The sequence below is a fragment of the Semicossyphus pulcher genome, unplaced genomic scaffold (assembly GCF_022749685.1).
Source record: "Semicossyphus pulcher isolate SPU_LCO1_2020_fin unplaced genomic scaffold, fSemPul1.0.p SCAF_14, whole genome shotgun sequence".
Lineage (NCBI taxonomy): Eukaryota > Metazoa > Chordata > Actinopteri > Labriformes > Labridae > Semicossyphus > Semicossyphus pulcher.
In genome coordinates, this window is record NW_027211648.1 from 19,250,937 (window position 1) to 19,273,068 (window position 22,132).

Below are 22,132 nucleotides of genomic sequence, written 5' to 3' on the forward strand. Positions count from 1 at the left end.
AATGTCCTCCTGTCTGATATTTAATAAAAGAAAAAAAGCAGATTACAAACCCTGGTATCAAGAAAAGCTACTGGAATTGGTCTATTTATACTTCTGTTTATACTTCAAAAATAAGCAACCAAGTGTCCTATATTTTTCTGCAAGTGATGTAAATAAAGTAAATATGCCTAAGCAGGATAAAAAGAGATCAGAGGAAACCATTTCCCCTCAGAGCCTTTCCCCAGCCTCCCCTCGAGGTTAAGTGTGTTGAAAAACAAAGTGCCTTGATTTATGTGAATGGCACTCCCTCTGCTGGTCAATGTGTATACTACACTCTCTTTTGTATGCTGCAGTCTGCTGCTTGAAATAAGATTACATCATACCTGAAGGAGCAGAATGAATTGTGGAAACCTCTGGATGGGTTTCATCATCAGGCTATACAAAGTCACTCGGTCGCTGCTGGTCTCTTGACGATGCTGTAGGTGAGAAGAGGAGTTGGTGCAGTGTAGCAAGGAACCAGTCCATAGATTTTTAAAAGGATGCAACTTTTCAGTTAATTATTTTGTATTTTTGAAAGTATTTATGTTGTTATGAGAAAAAGTATTAGTTTAAAACTTTTGTATTTTGCATGTGTGTTTCTCACAAACCTTGAGGAATTCCAGGAAGCCAGGTTTGGAGGCGCACGTCTTCCTCACCACTGCCATCGCAGTGCTGAAGTTGTTCACATACTCACTGTAGGCATCCAGCACCATGGACTTTGAGAACTGTTCAGAAACAGATGAAAACACATGAACCACTTACAAGTAGTGCTGTGATGTTTGCGAACGATCCGATTCTTTTGAACGTCTCTTTGGAGCGAACTATGGGAGCTGAGGTTCTGCAACTGCGCTGCACTAGGTCATGTGCAGCAGAATCACGTCATCGCAACATAGTTTTTTGTTGACATCTCTGTAGTCATACAGACTTGTATCATAAAGAACGATGAGCCGTTCTCGTAAAGGAACAGAGCCATAAGACTCCGCTTCCTTCAAAGAGCCGTAATTCCCAATACTACTTACAAGGCTATAGTACAACACATAATTTGTAACAGGTTTGGAAAAGACAAACAAGATCTTCCTGGCTATAGTGTCATTATTGTCTTGTATGTATTTGTTGGGAACACTTTAAACTGATAATCTCGAAGTTCTCAGTTTCATTCTCTTTGGTGGCACCTCATGGCGATAAAGGCAAATGCGGGGGGCATACGTCCCAGATAACCAGACGTCTACGGTTGGTAGTCATTGATCTTTTCTTTGTTTGTTCAGCCATAGTAGATTTCTGTTAACACTTGCAGAGACTGGAAAAGCAGCCGCTTAGCTCCACCTACCCTCTCTGGCAGGCCAACCACTGCTGGGTGATGGTAAACGGGTCACTAACTGGGCGCTACTTGTGACTTTTTCCGTGAATGTCACCACAAACACCCGGTCCATAATACTGCAAATGCAAAGGCTTTCATCAGTGGGCCATAAGCTCAATCACCATTGTGTTACCTCATTCAGCGATAGATCAAAATCTTTACTCTAATGTGCAAATGCTTTTATAATTGCCATTTTGTGCATCCAATACCTTCTCGCCAGTGGATTCACTGAGTAAAAAAACAACTTTATACTAAAAAACTGTTTTATTTTTACCAATACGTCATGTCTTTTTACAGGCATGCCTTTGTAGCATCTGATAAATGTTTTTCTTCTTCAGCCCACAAAAAAGGATGCTTTCTAAACACAAACAACTCAGGTATCTCAACTAGCCTTATTACATTCTCACCAATGGCTTTGTCATTGACAAATATAATATGCTGTATTACTGTTATGCTGATGACACAATTGTACCTGTATGCGTCATCTGTAGGCACCTTGCCCACACGCCACAGTCCACAGTGGAATTTTAGTACTAGCTGAGCTAAGAACAAATCCACTGACATTTTTCAAATCTGCTAAAGTATGAGGCCACAGCGCCAGTTTTTCTTAAACGACTATTTTTAGTTGTTAGTCACAAGGGGTAGCAAGTTTTTAGATTTTTCACAAAAAAACCCTCTAAACCAACAGGTTAGGAATATCACATCTTCATAATTCTTCATACACACATAGTCTAGACTCTTACAATTTATATTCAAAAATAATTTTGATAATGCACTGCTTTATCTTTGTCCAGTAGTCATATTTTGCAGAAATTAGTGAAATTGTCTCTGGTATTCCATGGTGTTTCTATGTTGTCCTATGGGGTTTGTCCTATGAACAAAATGACTGTTTTCATGTCAAATTCATCCAAACTAAATATCCATGACACTTATACAAGCGCATGCACACGCGCACACGCGCACACGCGCACAAGCTACTACTACTACTACTACTACTGTACAACTATTGCACAATCCCCTGAAATCTGTTAGACTGGCAGTGGCCAACTGAGCAACAAATAGCAAAACTAAAAAAAACTGCTGCACCTGCATTTCAAAGGGCAAAGACGTTTGCAAACAAGTGTCTGGTAATGGCCTTTGTTCTCTCCCTCTGAATGTGTGTGTGTGTGTGTGTGTGTGTGTGTGTGTGTGTACGCATGCGTGTGGGCATGTGTCTGAGATTTTGCGTGTGTATGTGTGCATATGTTTTTGTATGTGTATGTTTGTTTGTAAATGTGTTTAGTGGTTAAGGCACCTCAAAGGTCTTAGGCTAATCAGACTACATTCATTCCTTTGGGCCCGTTAGCCATTAGCATGCATCCTTAACATATATTGAAGTGAATGGAAGCCCTGTTGGAAACGCCTGGTTATGAAGCTACATTTCTCTTCGTTTCTTCCTAAAAGTTGATTGGAAAATATTTTTTGGGAATCATTCTTACTTGAGTCAATCTGGTCTTGATGTGCATGAGAGTTTTTGAACATGTGATCACAGGAACCTGTATTTCCAGAGGGTTTTTTGCAAAAACTCAAAAAACCTGACTACCCTTGTGTCTATCAACTAGAAATGTGTTACAGAAATGACTGTATCTCAAAAACTACTAGGAGTTAAATCAAAGGCTTGGTATCATTAGATTCAGAACAACTTATATTTTAATAATATAAAAAAACACCACTTTGTCAACCAATTAACGCATGATAAATATTCAAAATCAAACATTTAAATTTTGCTTTGTGTAGCCACATGTATTTACAGTTTCCAAAGCAAATTTTGTTTTTCCACCTCCAACAGAAAAAAATCTGTGGGATTTTTCCTTAACATACTAAATTTAGTTGATAGTCATTAATGGGCAATGCCATTAAATACTGGCTGCATCCATCCATTATCTACAGTATACCGCTTATCCCGCTGCACTGGCTGAACCCTCCAGCAGTGCCAGACAGTCCATCATCACTGCAGAATTCATATATTTATGGATATCGCACAATCAGAAAATGTACACAATCCAGATGTGCAGGTAGTAAAGATGTGCAGGGTGTGTGTGGCAGCCATCATAGTGTGTGTCCAGTACGCTCTATGCGCTAGCAGCACTGTTGTGTTCACTACAGTGATTTCACACACAAAAATGATCAAAAACCTGTGGCTAAGATCATTTTGGAAACAACACTGGAAGCATTTCTACGTGCGCCGGGGATAAAGACTGTAAAAACAATAGATCACAACTGTTGCATGTGAAGTGGCATAAGACTTTTTCAGGCCTTGTTTTGTGCATACGCACTCTGCTTACTGCATCGTCTCCCCACAGATGACTTAGATCATCCTGACAAGATTATCCTTTTAGTCCTTCCTTCTGCCTGAAAAGCCAAAGGTAACCAGGCTTGTTCTGTTGCTGCTCCCAGGAGCTGGAATAGTCTCCCATTTCACATTCCGTACTTGTCCACCACAAAGAACCACATTTTTTCTCTTGCTTTTAGCTGTTTCTGCTTGTAACTTATTTATTTTAAAATTATAATAGGATTATTTTATGGCCATTTGCCTGTATTTAATAGGACAGTCTAAGAGAGACAGAACATATTGGGAAGAGAGAGTGAGGGATAACAGGCAGCAAAGGACCGAGGGTTGGAGTCGAACCTGGGCCGCTGCAGCGAGGACTAAAGTTTCTGTACATGGCGTGGGAGATCTACAAACTGGGCTAAACCTACTACATTTTTATCCTGCAGCATTGTAACATTGTAACATTATTCTGTTTCTTGTTTTGTTTATTTATAGTTCTTTTTATGTATTGTTCTTTTAATCACATAGGATTAGGGTTGTATTGAGGCAGTTTCTGATTTGCCTTGACTCTGAAGCACTTTTTCTAAACTGACTTTAGAATCAACACAGTTTAAAATAGTAGCTTTCTGACTCATTCAATTCATTAGAAAAGTCTAACGAACAAGCCCGACTCTTAGAATGTGAAACCAAAAGAGGAGCAGAGTAAGGTAAGAGTATTTTCCCTTTGAGGAAGTAACAATGGTGTTGTGCATGTTGCACTTTGAAAGTTATTGCAACAATTCTCTTGTTCCCTTCGAACCTTTAAAAGCCGAGGAGTGTGGTCAGATGACATTTTAAAACTGTTTAACATCACATATGTATGAACAAATATTCTTCATTTCAGAACGAGAGCAATTATATGTTTGCATTTTTATTTTTGCATTTAATTGACATAAAGACATATATAAAACAAGGACACAGGGAGAACATGTTAGCTCAATCAAACACTGTGCATTGCTTCATCAACATTAGTTCTTTGGTTTAAAGATGGCGACCACCCGTTTCTTCAGTCCACGGAAGAACTTCCTGGTTCGCTGGAACAGGTTTCTCCTTTGGCCTCCATCGGCTCTTTTGGTCTCCATCGGGGTCTTTACATCATTGGCTTCTGTAGGTGTAATGGCAGCTGCAGCTCCGTCATTTGAAGTGAAGCTGGCTGCAGGTCCAGCTGTTGAGCCAGCAGCAGCTGAAGCTCCGTCAACACAAGTGGTAGTGACAATGGGCTCACAATCACATTCATGAATGGATGTAGCAGCAGCTCCTCCCTCCTCTTTAGTGGGGGTAGCAATGTTTCTGACTTCATCCTGAAAGTGAGTGGCCGCTAAAGGTCCTCTTGAATATCCATTTTTTGTCATTTCAGTGTCTGAGTGTGAAGAAGTAGAACTCTCATCAGGGACTGGCTCAATACTGTCTTCATCACTGTAACTTGGCGGGGTTGATTGTCCATCTAAGATGTCACTAGTGGGTGGCTCTTTATCGCCCTCATCACCAGTGGCTGGCTCTTTATTGTCCTCATCATCACCGGTGGGTGGCTCTTTATCGTCCTCATCATCACCGGTGGTTGGCTCTTTATCTTCCTCATCATCATTGGAGCTCTCATTGTAAGAATCTGTAAAAATGGAGCTCTCAATGTCTGAATAATTGTCGTCTTCAGCTCCAGATCTCTCAGTTATTGAGTCTTCCTCCTTAATAAACTCATAACTCATAAACTGCAGGGCTTTGTCTTTATAGGTGCTGGTGTCCACATCAGCAACCAGGTGATCCAGTGTAACAAAAGGGTGTCTGAGGGCTTCCCTAGGAGTGGCTCTCCTTTCAGCATCCAGATGTAAAAGCCATTTTAGGAGGTTCAAAAATGCCATCCTGTCTTTATACTCCACAGCATCTGTTTTTGCTGGGCGTCTCTCTACAGCATCCTCCAAATTTAAGACGGAGTTGAAAAATGTCTTTGAAACTTCTGGTTTGACGCCAGTTGTTGTTGTGTACTCCTCTGCTGACTTGAGTCTCCAAGATTGACCGTTGTCATCCCACACAATGCTGAAAAATTTCCAGGTGTTCTCTGCCTCCCTCAGCAGGTGGTCGTCTGGCAGACCCAGGAGATGCACAATAGCTTTGATATTGCAATATTCACATTTTCCAGTGAAGAGGGACATGCCAAAGTACAGGAATGCCATGATGCATCCCAATCCCCACATGTCAACGGCTTCAGACAGGGGGAGGCCCAAGGTCACCTCAGGAGCCCTGTATCCCTGTACCTGCATTTGCTGTCCCACATGCAGTTGGCGCACTGGACGCGCCAGACCAAAGTCAATCAGCTTCACCTTAAAGGGCTGATCCTTGTGATTGACAAACATTATGTTGTCAGGCTTCAGGTCTGTGTGGGCGATGCCAATTTCTTTAAGGGCTTCAAATGCCACCAGTAGCTGGTGGGTCACAGGGCGAATTTCCTGAAGACTCAGGGAAGTCCACTTCCTTTCTTTCATCATGTCCCAGAGGCTTCTGTCAAGCAACTCAAAGGCCAGACAGGAGAGGTTGTTGAACATGAAATTGTCTATGAATCTCACAATGTTCTTTTTCTCTGGGTCGAGATCCCTGATCGCATTAAGCATTTCCACTTCATATTGAATCATGTCTTCTTGACTCTGTTTGTGGATCTTCATTGCCACCATCTGGTCTGTATTAATATCGAGACACTTGGCAACTTTGCCAAAAGATCCCTCTCCATTAAAGTCCAGTACCAGGTATTTGGTGGAGTGGCTGGAGATGATGTCCTGCTTCTGTACCGGAAAGGCAGGCACGGTCTTGTTGTTCTTCTCATCCATATTGTATTTAAAAATACAGTTTTGTTGGTTAATGTTTCCAAAAATAGCACAGTTCACTTGGCTTCTTACTTCGAAGGCAACCAGAAGGCGACTGCTGAAGGTAACTGCTGAAGGGCCACTTATATAGGGTATGGAATTTGGAATTGCCTTTGACGCTTTGGCTTAGAAGTCATGCTATTCCGGAATGGAACCAAATGTCAGTCATTGTGCCGAGTTCTAGAGTTCTAAAGTTTCAGGAGGTACCATATAGGGATCGGTAAAGGTTAATCGATGATTGATTATTGTCGATCACGTGGAATTTAATCGATCTGACGTTGGTATCAAAAGCCCAAGAGTTCACAACCTTTCCCATTAAGCAAAAAAGCAGGGTGTTAGTGTTTTTTTGACCAGTGGGAAAAGGGCTTCACACTCAGTCTGCAGCCTCATAAACACCAAATGAGGATTGAGGTTACTATGTGACCGAAAACTTACTGCGTCAGTGTATGAACTATAATTAACCTTTCCTCCTATTCCAATTTTTCAGTATCTTATAAATAACGTCTTCGATTCAAATGCTTTTTGAAAAGGGACAAAACAAGCCATGTGTTTTGTATTGTATTAGATGTATAGGATAAAAATATGATCTTCAATGTTTTGGTCGAAGGCCAATAAGGCATGACTTTATTACTGACTGTACATTAATATTTTTCAAGGTTGCTGTTTAAGCATATTCCTTAGTAGTTTTTGAGGTCCATTCCTTCACTGATTTTAAATATGGGGGACTTAAGCCACCTCAGAGGATTATTGCACCTTTCCTAAAACTGCAAAAAAGACTCTAATATACTTTTTTTGCAGTTAAAACATGACCTTTACTTTTTATATTTATGTAATCTATATTTTATATTGTTCTACATAAACACAAAACGGGATAGGAAATATTCTTTTCCCAAAATAAGCTCTTATTTTGTAGGTGTTATTTTTATGACAACTGTGAATTGTGAGGTTAGAGAGGGCAGTGAACAGACTTTAAACGAGTCTCGTGTGGGTCTCACGGCTCGTCTGATGTGATGCCAGGGGTCGATTTTAGTGTAAAAACAAGGAAGTAAAAGGGTGAGCATGAGTGTTGGAGATGTGGTCTTTTGCTTTGATGTTGCAAGGCAGCCAAAGACAAAAGGAGGGTGGAGTACATACTAAAAGAGAGCCAGTGTGGCTTTCTATGTCTGCCTGAAGCAAGTGTGTTTGACATGAAGTAGTATGGTAAGATGGCAGTTAGGCTGTACTGCATGCAATCATAAAGGCCATTAGTTTGAATTGATACAACAAAAGCTAGATAAAATAAGGGGAACCACATCTATGTATGGACTTTAAATGAAATATATTCAGTTCTTGTCAAAAGGCTTTAAAATGACGGCTTACCGATGCCACAAAGACGTCCCCGATCATCTCCAGGCTGTCCCACTCAGCCACGCGGCTTGCCAGGGCAATCTGGAACAGGAAGTGGCACTGCAGGATCTCACGCACACGATAGAAGGTCATCTTCAGTTTCCTGTCGCTCAGCAGCCTTGGCTCAATCTGGGACAGGGGCTTCTCATATTGCTGATAAAGCAGACAAAGCGAACTGTAATAACAACCCTTTAAAGTGGATATCACTGCATTGCACTTGCATACCTCTAATATCCTCTTCAGTGCATCAAGATAGTTCTTCTCACTTTCTAATATAGATCCCAGTATATATCTTCTCACCAGCTGTAGAGGAAAAATACCAAACTATTAGTCTCCAGATGGCACAAACTCACAGAGTAAAGAATGACATAAATAGGGATAAAAACTGTAGAGCATGTTTGTTACCTGTTGCTGTGAAAGACCCTCTGGTGCTGGACACAGCACTGGCTCAACATTGAAACAGTCCACCTCAATGAAGAGTTCAGACTCCTCTTCCTCAAAACAGGCCGACTTCCTCTCTACAAGTTTAAGAAGAATTTAGAACAATGTAGGCACAATAAACAAATGGTTGCCATTAAAAAACAAGCCATCATGCTTAATTAAGTTGCCCTCTCTACTTAATGCTACTGTGAGGAACTTATGGTTTGTGTTGATTTTGGCGCCCTCTGTGGACAAAGCCATACCTCTAATCTCTTTGCTGATTTTGTCCTGTACATGTTTAACCCTCCGACTTCGTCTTAATTCCCATCCTAATTGGTTGTTAAGGACAAAAATGTCCACCTCCCATAAAACTACATAAAAAATACAGATTAATATATTTTTTCTACTTTTTTCTGCATAAATCTCTCAAACAACTTCAGTCCTTCTCAAAACTAAACATTCAATAATTTTGAGAAGTTTTTAACCCTTTAAATGCCTGTTTGATTACTCGATATCACTGTTATTATTTATGAAAAAAAGCAAAAAAATTAGCTATTTTCCATATAACAAATGTTGGGTGGCTGGGGCATTTTTTTTTTATCAGTCTTGGATATGTCAAGGATTAACCAAAATATTGACTTTGATGCATTATTAGTTTTTGTGTAGCATCAGATTTAAAATTTACTACCCTATTTAGACATTATGGACAAAAATGTCCACTTACAAGAACTGCTATAAAAATAGTACAGATTAATATTTTTTTTCTGCTTTTTGGGTTAAATCTTTTGATCAACTTCAGTCCTGATCAAAACTATCAAATATTGAATAATTATCAGGATTTTAACCCTTTAAATGCCAGTTTGAAAAATGAAAATCATATTTCTTGTGAAATAACACACAAAAAATGGGCTATTTTCCATATAACAAATGTTGGGTGGCTGGGGCATTTTTGTTTAATCAGTCTTGGATATGTCAAGGATTAACCAAAATATTGACTTTGATGCATTATTAGTTTTTGTGTAGCATCAGATTTAAAATTTACTACCCTATTTAAAAGTTAAGGACATAAAAATGTCCCATTAACTCCCATTCAAACCACATTTTTTTATCTCAAAGCCATTGCTGATTATAATCATGCATTCTGTAATGTTAGGGTTTCATTTTTGAGAAAAATAGTAAAATCTGTCATTTTTACTGTTCACCTCTAAAATCAGCCATTTACTCATTATAGGCCTATGCATACAATTCTTGTTATTTCTTGGTGATAAAACCTATGTAAAATACTGCAGTAATACTATTTCCACTTTTTTTCCACGTTTCCACTGAAATAATTTTTTCAAAAAATGGACAATAATGTCCTAAGAGCCTCAGAGGGTTAAGTGGTGGTTTTTAACATAAAATCGTATCCTGCTTTCAGTCATATGTATGACTCACTTTAAATTGGAAAATGTAAACAAAGGCAGCGTGCAGTTAATCACTTCGTCTGACACCTCCCCCCCAGCAGCGGTTTCAGGCATTAAAAATAACTATATAAAAGTCATCAGTCTTGTTGTTGATGGTCTGGAGCTTTAAATACAGTAACTTTAACATGCATTTAAAATAAACAGAAGGGATAAGGAGGGGTTGTCTGAGCTAAAGGGATTCGTGTTATGGAGGCAAGCTGCCTTTTATGGATCTCATACCATTACAGAAAGACTTGGTTTTGATGAAGGAGCGTCCCTTCTTCACTGCAGCTTTGGTTTTCTCAAGCCCATCTTTGGTCCCTTCCTTAGCTGCCTTCACCAGCTTTTGCATCTTTGATGAGATAAAAACACACTATTATCTGTTTGGCAAAAGTAACACTGTCAATTTCCATTGTGGAGAACTTCATTACAGGGTGCTGTTTAGTTTACTTTATCTAATCCTATGGTTAAGAAGCTACTGAACTGAGTTCAGCAGGACAGGAGCAGTGTTAGAGTAGGGATGAAGATGAACATGAAGTAAATGATAAATACACAATCTGACAACTTCTAATCTAGGATATACATCCTAAGATGCACAGCCTCCAATGCATACACGTAAAGCAGGACAGATCAGTGCAGCAGACAAGCAGCAAATGAACTGTATGCAAATCCATCACCAGTACCACCACCACAAGGCATTCATATCAGAGCAGGATGAGGGTACCGAGTCAGTAAGGGACACCCAAAGTGGTTAGCTAGACTGAGAGCAAAGGGGTGGGACTACTTTGTCTAGCACAGACAGGTGAGGTGAGCCTCAGGTAGTTTACCTTCTGCTCGTGTTTCTGTTTTATCTGCTGCAGCTCTACCGTTCCCACTGTATTTGCCATTAGATCTTTCATCTTTTTCTCATAGTGTTCTTTCAAGCGAGTCAGATCTTGAGAGAGCTAAACGAAAGCAAAGCAGGCGTTACTGGTTATGGTTTTGGAATGAACTTGCACCTTAGAGCCACAGCTACCTCACTGTAATACTGATATGGGTTGCCAGAACGGCTGATTCTATCCTCATTTTTTCCATTTAAAGCAACATTATGCAACTATTTGACCTTAAAAGAGCAGCTTCAAAATCATTTTATACTGATGTGTATAAGGAGAATGAAAGCACACTCCTCTATCACACTCAACACGATTGCGGACTTGTTGTCTGAAGATGAGATGTTGTCTGAAGTTTTTTAACTTTGTTCCACAGTTCGATCAGTTCCATTCTCCTTTAGTTTTTCACTTAACAGTTTGAATACCTCTGTATTCTTATGTGTTTCCACAAGCATTTGTGAAATTGTTTGGTCAGCTCATATTTCTATTTCCTCATCACTCCCCCACGTCTGTCCTCTACTCATCTTGCTGCCTGGCTGCTTGGCTGTGTCAGCACCCGTTAACCCACAATGCACAGTTTTATAATCTGCTTCCTGTATTTGGTCCTACTTTAAGTCTGTTTTACGTTCTCATTTGATACCGGCGTTCACACCGACCTAAACGTACCGCACCAAGGGGACAAACGCTAAAGGGTTTGCTTCAATCATACTAAATAAGGCTGTTGTGAACCCGCCCTCAGACTAAATCTCGGACTGGCTTTAACTAGTTGGTAAGGGAGAGTGCTGTAGGAGCACCAAATGCATAATGTTGCTTTAAACTGAAGTGAAATGTTTCTGTTCATGGGCTTTTTCCCCTTTTTGGAGCCACTTAAAATATGGCTGAATGCATTTACTGCTGGCTGTTTCACCCACTTATTTCTAGGGCAATTGAAAATTGAGGACAATTTTTTTTTTGCCTGAAGCTAATACATATTTCTGTCCAGGTTACACTGAAAAACAGCGTGAAGTTGAATTCTCAAAACCACAAGCCAAAACATTTTCAGATATAAGCAAGCTGTCTATGGATAGAATGATCTCTGCCAGGTCTGCAGAAGCAAACAGTTGATTCCACATGAAATGCATAAATGGAATGTACATCATTAAAAACTTGATTCATTAAAAAACTTGACAAAAGGTCTACGAACATGCACAATAGCAGGATTTGTTTAAACTTAGACTACAATCACAAACAAAATGTATCCCTGCATTATCCACTGCTGTCAGCCGCCCACTTACAGATGGACGTTATACTAACACAAGCGTTGTTTGTTGGTTGTACAGCTGGCAGGAAAACTGGAAGATGGTGATTACACATACATGGGTTTTCCTCTGGGGTGGCTTTCCTCTCATAAAAGCGTGGGGCAGGCCGTTTTCAGTGCGACCTTCCCCGTCACTGGCCTCGTCATAGCTTTCAAACTCGCTGGAGCTCCAGCCGTTGTCGAGGGAGCTGTTGCAGCCACCCTCCTCGCCGAGCTCCACATCATCGTAGATCATCTCATCTGGATCTGGATGATGTATATGCAGATACATTTGTTATTGTTAGTCTTGTGATGTTTTGTTTCCACTGAGAAGATAAGTTAAGCTAAGTTGTACAATATTGCATTAATATCACAAGTTGTTCCTGAAAACACCCTCAACAAGCCTTTGTATTAATGGCCTCCCAAAGGTTATATTAATGGACAGGCTGCTGTATTGGATTGCAAACCACAAAACTCAACATCAGCATATTTTCATGCAACCCTGCATTAATATTTCAAATATCCGACTTTAGGGAAAACAAGAGGGCACAAAAAGCAAATGTTTGAGGCTTCAAACAGAAACTGAAACACTGAATTAGTGAAAAGGAGGAATGAAAAATAAATGTTACAAACCTGTGTTCGAGTCAGAGTTCTCTCTGGGCACGTCATCATAAATTACCTCATCTGGATCTGGAGCATAAAAGAAACATTCACAAGAAGAAATGAAATAATTCTCACGTCAGATAGCTTGGCTTGTTTACACCCCAAACAGGATGTAATGCAAGTGGGGGGTCTAAAAGAAAAGCACACAAGGGACCGCTTCCTCAAAAGAACTGGGAAGGAAGTGTCTGGGAATTCAGTTGTGTCATAAGAAGACAAAAGATTATAGCACTCTGAAAGCGTGCAGTGTGTGGTCAGAGACAAGTACAGAGAACTGAAACAAAAGCAGTGTTTCTTCTATGAAAATGATACATGCATCTTGACTTGTGCACATTTATAGTGGGGATCATTCCTTACTTTCCATCCATGCTGTGTTGGCAGGATCTGACGCCCATTTAGCCAAAGCATCCTCCTCTCTGATAGGTGGATACTCTTCACTGAAAACACTTGAGAAAACATGCAAACAAATACAATTATAACTCTGCACACACATTCATTTTTGTTGTTGGCTTAATGTCAAAAAACAAATACATAATTCTGTACTTTATTGTTTATATAAACAAAAACACAAAAACAGTTATATTAACATATGCAATACCACTGAGATTAGGATAGTAGTAGTAATGGAGTATACTTTGCATTAGGGATGCACGATTTTTGCCGATATCCATTGTGCCGATACCTCTTTGCTGATTTCGATACCGATATATTAGGTACATTTTCCACCTAATTGCAGAGAACATCAAGTCTCCCCTGTAGCGGAATTGATATCATGCCTACTCTTTTTGTTTTAGCCCAAAACTGCCATATGGTAGACTTCTTGCACCCTTCTTCATGCTTGAAGGAAGAGTTAATGTCGTAGCATTACGTCAAGACTTTTTAAGGAATCATGAAGCATTTAGGCAGAATTAAAGCGTTGTTTTATCGCCGGTAAATATTGGCAGAAAAAGGACATATCTGCTGATGCCAATACGTCATTTTCAAGCCATAATCTGCAGGTACCAATAACGTCCCATCCCTACATATCTCGCTTGTACCTGATGACTGGTACAAACATGTCCTAGCTGTGTAGTTTGCCACATACCTGTCAACAGAGGTGTTGCCAGTCCCAATCACAGTGACTGGCGGAAGAAAAAGAGGAAACGTTACACAAAGAAAACCTACAACTGAATACATTTTCCTGCCTGTGACCTTAGAGTCCTACAGTTCTCCAGATGCCATGTAAACTTAAGTATGGCATATTATTATAGAATATAGTTCAAATATATTTAGAATACATTTTACTATGAACAATAGGATTGTTACAGATTTCCGCACCATGTATGTAAAGCATTTTCAAGATCTAGAACCCCCATTGTAATTCTTTTCATGTACCACCAGGTGTCACTAATTATACCTACATACATTCTAACCTATGATTAACACAGGTGATATTTTCTGGAAATGTGCCACAAGTTTCACTCGACACATATACATATATACATAAATTGATCCACAATAAGATAACCCTTCTGTTTACCTAAGAACAAAGCATATAATTAGGGATGACTGTATAAGGTGGCCATATCAACACACAGAAGAATACAAGACTGCAAAAAGTGTAAAGAATTTTCTACATCTTTGCACACATAAAATAACTATTTTGCCAAACATCTGAGTATTTCAATCTGGTGTGACCACAGTAAGATAATTACAGTGTAATCAGACTCCTCAGCCTGCCAGGCCTCGGGCTTGGACTCGGCTACTGCTAGATTTTAGGGAAACCGGAAAATCAACACAGATCTTTGGGGAAGGCTAAATTTAGTCCCTACTTCCTTGTGGCAAGGCTTTAGGAAAAACAAGAGAAAAAGAAAAGACAGGGGAAAGAAGCAGCTGAGACAGCATTTACGTGTCACAGCCTTGTATCCCTGAGTGCAGAGAGAAAGAGAGGAAGGGTTTCACTCAAACTATAGACAAAGATCTCGATATCTAGATAAAAAATAACTCTAACATCTGATCTACCTCATTATTGTCATTATCTTCTTCATAAATCTTTTAATTAGGGAAGTATTGTATGAATTCCCGACTTCTGCAGGCTCTACTTTACCATCCTCATCCACAGAGAGGTGACGAATGATGACGGGTGTGGTGTAAGTTGGTGTGATTAGCGGTACTCCTGAGGGGGTTGCGTAGCCACAGGGCACTGGGACTGAGTATCCTGAAGTGAAGCCACTTGAGCTGGTGTGTATATCCTGGGTTTCTCCCTCTTTTTCCTTTGGCTCCACTGGTGAGGAAGGGGAAGAGGAGGGTCCATGCTGCTGCTCCAGCTGCTGCAGTTGGAGAGGAGTGATATCGATCACAGAGTAAGGGTTGACTTTGCCCTGGGAGGAGCTCCTGGGGACGGCCGGCAGTTCATTGATGGACGCATCCTGGACTTCCTTGCCTGGTGAGAGAAGGAAGACACATCAAAGGAAACATGAAAACAGTAGAAGAATGTTATTTATTGAAACACATAATAATAAAACGATCAGCTACATCTAATTTCAGTTTGAATCCTTCAGAGTAAGGACATTTTGTATTAAAGAACTGAGTGAATATCTATGTTAGTTAATGGAGGCTTCTTGGGATGATAAAAATAGGAGTTCCGTTCATGCATAATGTATTAGGGAAAACGCTAAAAAACTAGTGCAGTGTTTACATCACTTCATTACAGTGAGTGAGTGAGAATAAGAGGAGCCTGACGCTGCCCGCTGCTGCTGTCACGGCTTTCGGTGATAAAAGCCAGACATCCTCCAGCACCAGGCAGCAAGAGATACAAGGTGTCATGAGAGAGACAGACTGCCCCACTTTACTGCTTCACTTCAGCCTGAGCTGAAGGGGCTGGATTAGAGCCAGATAATGTTCACAAACATGACAGGGGAATGTGGACAACTTTGGATGGCTGTTAAAAATTATCAGACATATTTGAAGCATTACTGACGCTGAACTTATTTCCAAAGTAATACTCATTCCCCTCAAGATGGCAATAAAATGTCAACACTTTTGGGTTGCAAACCTGTTCTTCCCGAATCTGCCTCTGCGTCATCGTTAAGGGGAGGGGGTGGAGGTGGTGGTAAATCTGTCTCCATGTCATCAGTCCCCTCAGCAGCAGATGTCCCCTCTCCACCTGCTGTGGTGGATCTGCTTGTGGCGGCTGTTGCGTCTGCTGATGATGGAGCTGTGTCGGATGTGCTGGAAGGTGCTGGGGGGTCTGGGCTGGGGAGATGGCCCTCAGGTTGACTGCTCACCATGTTGTCCTGGCTCTGATCATTGCTGCTGGGGGCTGGAGGGGGTGGAGGTGCAGGTGGTAGGCGGTCAGCCTCAGGGATGTCATCACCGCTGTCATCAAAGTCAAATGCTTCCCCCTCGTCTTCATCTGCAAAGGGGACACTGTCTGCCAACACTGGAAAAAGAGACAGAGTGCTGCGTTATATTACTGATCTAGAGTTTATCAGGTAAAAGAGTTGGGAGGTGTGTTGATATGTACCATGGGATAATTATGATTTGTCAACTGGTAAAGGTTTTCTTAAATATATACCTGATTATAAAATGATACTGAAAGGAATATTGCAATTCTGTAACGATAAGCAAAAACAGACATTGCTCTAGTTTTATTCAATCCATATTAGAACGCTAACGATATATCATTTGACCAATGTTATGGGCCAATATTGGCTTATAAATTCACAAACTTCATGCAGTTTGTCCGGCAGAACACGCTCCAATTCCATTGTTTGCAATACTCTCAGCGCTGTTTGCATCACTTGTAGCAGAGCAAATGCTGAGCAGCGGCACTAAAATGAACTGATAATGGCTGTGTTCAAAATGGCATACTATACTAGCAGTACATACTGATTTGGCCAAAATGTAGTCTGTTGTACGCAGTATGCTAACAAAAGCAAAATTTACAGTATGCCAAAAATACACGGATGTCGGGTTGATCTGGAAAAAATGTCCTGTATGAATTGGACCAGTCTATCTCGCCTACTGTATCCTATAATGCAAAGCGCTCGAACGTCACAACAGCAGTTGAAATGGCAGACAGCAGCAGCATTCCTGAAGAGCAGAAGGGGGTGCTGTAGCTACAGACGCAGCTGTTTGCTATTGGCAGGCTATTGTTTACCTCCGCTTTCCAAAACCGGAAACTGGCGGCTGGCATAGCACACTGCAAAATATATTTGAACAGCTCTGTACTACATACTACCGCCTAACGCAGTATGTAGTATATAGTATACAGTTTATACTGTAGTATGTAGTATGCCATTTCGAACACCACCAATATACTATTGTTAAGTATACTTTAATAAGGTTTTAAGTCAAAGAAGTCATATTGATGCACAATCCAATTAGAAAAAGTGTATTTTCATTCCAGCTCAGAATGTCACTGCATCACAACCATATTGGTGGACTTGGTATCAGTCACAGAAATTCCATATCCATGTACTGTAAAATTAATGAACTCAAATTGATTTCAAGGAAATTGACATAAGCCCTATTCGCACAGGAATAGTATTGCCTGGGGACCTCTCGTAATTTGTAATAATTGTGGAGGTTGTCTGTGATCTTAATCCCGTGCGAATCGGCCATGTCCCTAATTTGTGAAGTAAAAATTCCAGGGCAAATTACCTACCATATTTTGGCAAACACAGAGGCCATCTGATAATATAAGAATCGGCGAATCGGCATCTCAGTAATTTGCGGTTCAATATTTATTTTCTTTTTTCAATGTTTTTGTTATCTCCGACCCATTCACAGAAAGAGCAAACTTAAATCCAACACAAGTGCGAAATCTCGAAAGACGATGAGATGGATGATATGCATGGCAACATGCGGAAAGGAACATTTTTCTATCTTTCAACAGGCTTAAGGCTTTAAGATGAGATGTTACGTGTTATGTTGACATTTTCAATCATATCTGGGGGCATAATGTCTGTAAACTGTAGTAATATACAGACTTTGCTTATCCCATGAAAACAGAGCTATAGATATATGTTGCTATATCACAAGAACATATAGTTTGAGCAAATACTTATATCACCCATCCCAACTGGGAAGATGAAAATATCAATTCCTAGGGTCACTAAACGATGGGCAATGACAAACAGGCAATTACATTTGAAAATCTAATTTTCCTTACACAGTGAAGTTGGTAGATCCTTCTTAAAAAAGGATAAGCTTACACTAATAAACCACATAACTATGTGATGACAGTAAATGTCATCATACCACACCATGTGCTTTTGAGGATTTGGTCAACCTAAGTTATATTTAGGTAAGATTTAACTCAATAATCATATTATTTCACTCAATGACTCCTTTAGAGAATGTTTACAGACACACTGTGGGTGGCACTTTTTGTCCTTGGGCTGTTGAAGTTAAAGGACTGAGCCACATACAGACTTATAATTAAGGGTGGGGTCTTCTACAGCAGTCTGTTTTCCTATAGAATTCTTAACATAAAGGACCGAAACAGCATCAGCTGCTCGACTTTAAAGCAAACACAAACTATAGCAGAGCTACAAGATGTAGTTAGGGTTCAAAGGCGTCACGTTCACATCAGAGAAGTCACTTGGCAGCAGACAGGAAGGGAACAACAAATGTCTTTCCACTTTCCACACTGCAATTAGGCCGACAGGAAAGAGAACTGTTACTCCCTCCAGTGACTCCAGAGCAGCCTGAATTTCTGCATTATTTCTGATCTGATGAATACAGTGTGGGCCCGAGTCAGTGAAGCTCAATTAAGTGCCAGAGAATGTACAAGGATTAGGAATGCACTGGCTCAACTTTCATCAGCCGGCTTCATGTTTTGCCTTATGAACTGGAGGATTGAAAGAAAAAAGACGGAGAGAAAACATTCAAAAAATCCAACCAGAGTTTAATGTTGTGGAAAATATTAGGTAATCATTTAAACAGGGTTCATGGAAGGAAAAAGTGAAACCCAAACTACTGAGCCTGAAAGGAAGGAATCCCCATTCCCACAATTGAATCCTTCTCTTCCTCTGCGGATGTTCCTGTAGAGAGCCAACATTTAGGAGGTCTCCTTAAGTCTTAGAATGATATTCTATCTTTGTCGCTTCAAGCATACCACAGATTCTTTGAGCACTTTCATCAGTAGTCACAGCTCGACTTGATTAACTTACAGTCTAAAGTCTTATTCTCATATCCTGACTGTGCTCCCAAAAAAAACAGCAAATTCCAAGCAACAAAGGGGGGTCATTTTCAGTACGAGTTAATGAGGCGTCCCCAGCAGTGTCACCCGCCGAAATAGCGGTACCTCACCCCCGTCCGACTGTTTCCGAGCCTCCAATCGCGTCCTCCCGATTTCAGCTTTCAAAGCCAATCGCGTCGCGGGGATTTCAGAATTTTCATCTTTCCCAACCAATGGCGCTCGGGGGATTTCAGCTTTCTAGCTCCCGCCCCCCTCCCTGCTCTCAGCCAATCTTAGCCACGCAAGTCCAACTTTCTGCGGGGAACCGGATGCGGCGGCAAACTCAAACTCGAAGCGGAATTTCAGCTCTCAATCTCAAGGTAAATGGCATCAATACAACTATTGTCATCCATATATTATTATATTGATCGTTCGCGCCATTGTGGTTAGCGTCTTTGTGTCAAATCCAGTTGTCGGTATAAAAAAAAAAAAGACCGACAGTCGTCTTGGTTAACACGGTCAATGTCTTCATTCACTACAATGATTATTGTTGTCAGCGTTAGAGACGCGTAAGTTATGTTTGTATTGTATTTTGTCGTGTTACATCGTCATGCATCCTGTATCTCCGCACGTCGTTGTCGTATCACCTCGATACTAACGTTGTTGAGGCCATTTCGGCTAAGTTTTTTATATATAGAATATAACATTGCCCTATTTCATGAGCTTATTGATTATTTATTAACATCTCGTGGAGGGAGGGGTCAGTTACTAAAAAAGAATGGGGAGTTTTGCTGTGTGGTAGGCTAAATAACAATTTCACAGTAACAGTGTTTTGTTTACAGTATGACCTTATAACTTATATATACTTCTAATGAAACTTGAATTATTACACACAACATGACCCTTACTGACCCTTACTTTTACCTGTTGTACCCTTCGTTTATGTATTTTTGCCCTATATTCCATGCTTAATCGCTATGTTTTATTAGTAGTTGTGAATAAGTTAATTCCACATATCTATACTATATTAACATTGACTTTGTTCTGTCTTATCTTACCTTATGATGGTAGCATTATGTGTTAAGATGGTGGGATTTGATAGTGTACATTTTTTCTCCTCTTTGGCCACAGATGGCTTCAACACAACAAAAACACAGGACTATGGGTGATGATGAATGGATGTGACGCCTGCGGAGGTTTGCTGCCGCAGGTGTTTGGCCGTCCGATGCAAGAAACAGGCCTGCTCCCCGCCAGAAGAAGTGGCATGACCTCTATCAGAAGGTAGAGTTGTATAAAGCAATTAGCATACAGTTATAAATGATGAAGCTAAATGTTTTTAAAAAGACACTTGCTTATTTGTTGTCATGAAATATTACAGATTGAGGAATGCCCAATGCAGCTGAGGGGGCAGGCAACTCTGTTCAAGGGCCCACAGACATGTGACTGTGGTTTCAATACTAAGAAGGTATTTGTAAACTAATATCAAATTGTCATGTGCAGATTGTTGATGTTGTATTCTTTATACTAATGTTTCTGCTTCTCTTTAGCCTCCCAAGAAAGTGTAGCCACCGAAGAAAGCGGCCACAGACCATCTACTGTCAGACCCATGCAGGGATGCCACTGGAGCAGTGGCTGGAAGACATTTAGTGGAAAAGGGCAGACATTTGTATTTTATTCTTTTTTTTTGGTATTGTATTTATTCACTATTGTGTTCTTTGCACTACTGGAGTCATTTGATTAATAATTTTTGGCATAATTTTTCTTATTTATTTTGTTGTGTTCAATTAATTGTCGTTCTATAATGTTGTGTGCGTGTGTGTGGAGATGGGGTGCGTGAAAGAGAGGGTTTGGGGGGTGGGACGTCTTTGTTTTCACTGTGTTTTCTATTTATAATAAATATGTGGTTTGTTTCTACAACAATTCTTTCATTTGACTTATTTAAATCTCAGTGTAAAACCAGGAGTCAAACAAGGTTTTGCTTTTTGCCCCACCATGCAGATGATAACACAATACAGTACCATAATATTGTGACTATAAAATTACTTAGATGGAAAAGAGACAATAAAAGCTAATATTTTCAATTCATTAGTTCGGAATAATGTCTTATAACTTATACAGTTCTTTGAATTAATGTCAATAAAACTATAAAACAATAAAACTAAAAACTGAGGTGAAATGAAAATCACACTATCACTTTCCTGCACATCATGAATGCATAATAAAATACAGAATGACAAATAGTATTGATTTCACTAAATCTGAATACTAATAAGTGTTTTCTTATGTCATATAACTCATATAACTCATTTAACTTATTTCACTTTTTTAATCTAAACAATCCAAAGCACTTTGGGTGAAATTTGTGTTGATCCAGGCAGGGATTGAACCTGAGACCTTTGGATCCATAATTCCTATTTACAGAAACCACAAATATTCAACATTTGGGTGATTTCTGGAATTATTATAAAAAATTATGAGCTGGAGGGGCTTTTCACATGCAGAAGAGCCATTAAGAGTCCTCATTTTCTCTCCTTTTCTCTCTTTTTCTCTCTTTTTCCTCTCTTTTCCCTCTTTTTCTTCCTTCCCCCTTCTTCCCCTTCTTTCCTCTTTCTTCCCCCCGCCATACAGACTATTGTTCCCCAGCTTTAGCTCAGTTGGGAGAGCGTTAGACTGAAGATCTAAAGGTCCCTGGTTCGATCCCGGGTTTCGGCATTTTGACCTCTCCCTTCCCCCGGCTTTCTGTGTGCAACCATTTCCTTTTCACACATTATTATATCCTTAATGTTTTTCAAACATTGCTCCTGCTGAACTCAGTCAACTTAAGCATTTATATGGCCAGCTAAAGTTAACTGATAAGGCTATTCTTTACCGTCACTACCATCAAAAGAAACACGTTCACTGTTGCAACATGCCCCCAGTTATGCCCCCAGGTTTGAGCAGAGTACTGATAGTGACCAAGTAAATCTTAACTCAAAGAAACTCCCTGTAGCAAACCCGACAACTTTGAAGTCCCTCACAGCGATGTACACAGCTCTAAATCAGCAGTGCTGTTCCCTCAGGCTTTGACAGGTAGTCGTTCCACCCTGTAGTCAGAGTGTGAGGGAACAGTCTGTGACTAATGTTTCAGGTCAACACTTTGACCCCACGTCCATCTGCAGCTATGACTAACATTGCACGAGAAGAGAGGTGTAAATGGCAAATCTGGAAAGAGAGATGCTATCAGTCTTTTTCCATCTGTAGGATAATGAATGGTGTGGGACACAGAGATAAGGCACAGCTCGCTGGCTAATACTCAGCGGCACTCCAGGACTCTGGCATGAATATTCATTGTGTATA

The 22,132-nt window shown here is 40.2% G+C and overlaps 1 protein-coding gene, 1 long non-coding RNA gene and 1 other non-coding gene across 5 annotated transcripts in view; 2 read left to right on the forward strand and 1 right to left on the reverse strand.

Annotated features, from left to right (window-relative positions):
* The window catches only part of arhgef10 (Rho guanine nucleotide exchange factor (GEF) 10), a 65,127-nt gene that overhangs the window by 32,509 nt on the left and 10,486 nt on the right, over window positions 1-22,132 (reverse strand). Inside the window, exons 3-15 of one of the 2 annotated variants that reach the window (XM_069661487.1) lie at window positions 15,665-16,051; window positions 14,717-15,052; window positions 13,715-13,751; window positions 12,988-13,076; window positions 12,604-12,660; window positions 12,050-12,237; window positions 10,653-10,769; window positions 10,066-10,177; window positions 8,369-8,481; window positions 8,189-8,266; window positions 7,937-8,116; window positions 627-743; window positions 363-455 (exon numbers count right to left, since the gene is read on the reverse strand). In XM_069661487.1, coding sequence (XP_069517588.1) covers window positions 363-455; window positions 627-743; window positions 7,937-8,116; window positions 8,189-8,266; window positions 8,369-8,481; window positions 10,066-10,177; window positions 10,653-10,769; window positions 12,050-12,237; window positions 12,604-12,660; window positions 12,988-13,076; window positions 13,715-13,751; window positions 14,717-15,052; window positions 15,665-16,051 — 1,904 coding nt within the window. The remainder of the gene's footprint in view (window positions 1-362; window positions 456-626; window positions 744-7,936; window positions 8,117-8,188; window positions 8,267-8,368; window positions 8,482-10,065; window positions 10,178-10,652; window positions 10,770-12,049; window positions 12,238-12,603; window positions 12,661-12,987; window positions 13,077-13,714; window positions 13,752-14,716; window positions 15,053-15,664; window positions 16,052-22,132) is intronic. The other variant, XM_069661488.1, reaches the window with a different exon arrangement.
* On the forward strand, window positions 19,114-20,759 carry LOC138591010 (uncharacterized). 2 transcript variants are annotated; one of them, XR_011308074.1, is made up of 4 exons: window positions 19,114-19,176; window positions 19,928-20,077; window positions 20,175-20,261; window positions 20,344-20,759. It is a non-coding gene; the product is annotated as an uncharacterized lncRNA (long non-coding RNA). The 2 variants fall into 2 exon arrangements; XR_011308073.1 differs by lacking the exon at window positions 19,114-19,176 and having other exon boundaries at window positions 19,604-20,077.
* trnaf-gaa (transfer RNA phenylalanine (anticodon GAA)) lies at window positions 21,439-21,508 on the forward strand. Its single transcript has one exon. It is a non-coding gene; the product is annotated as a tRNA-Phe (tRNA).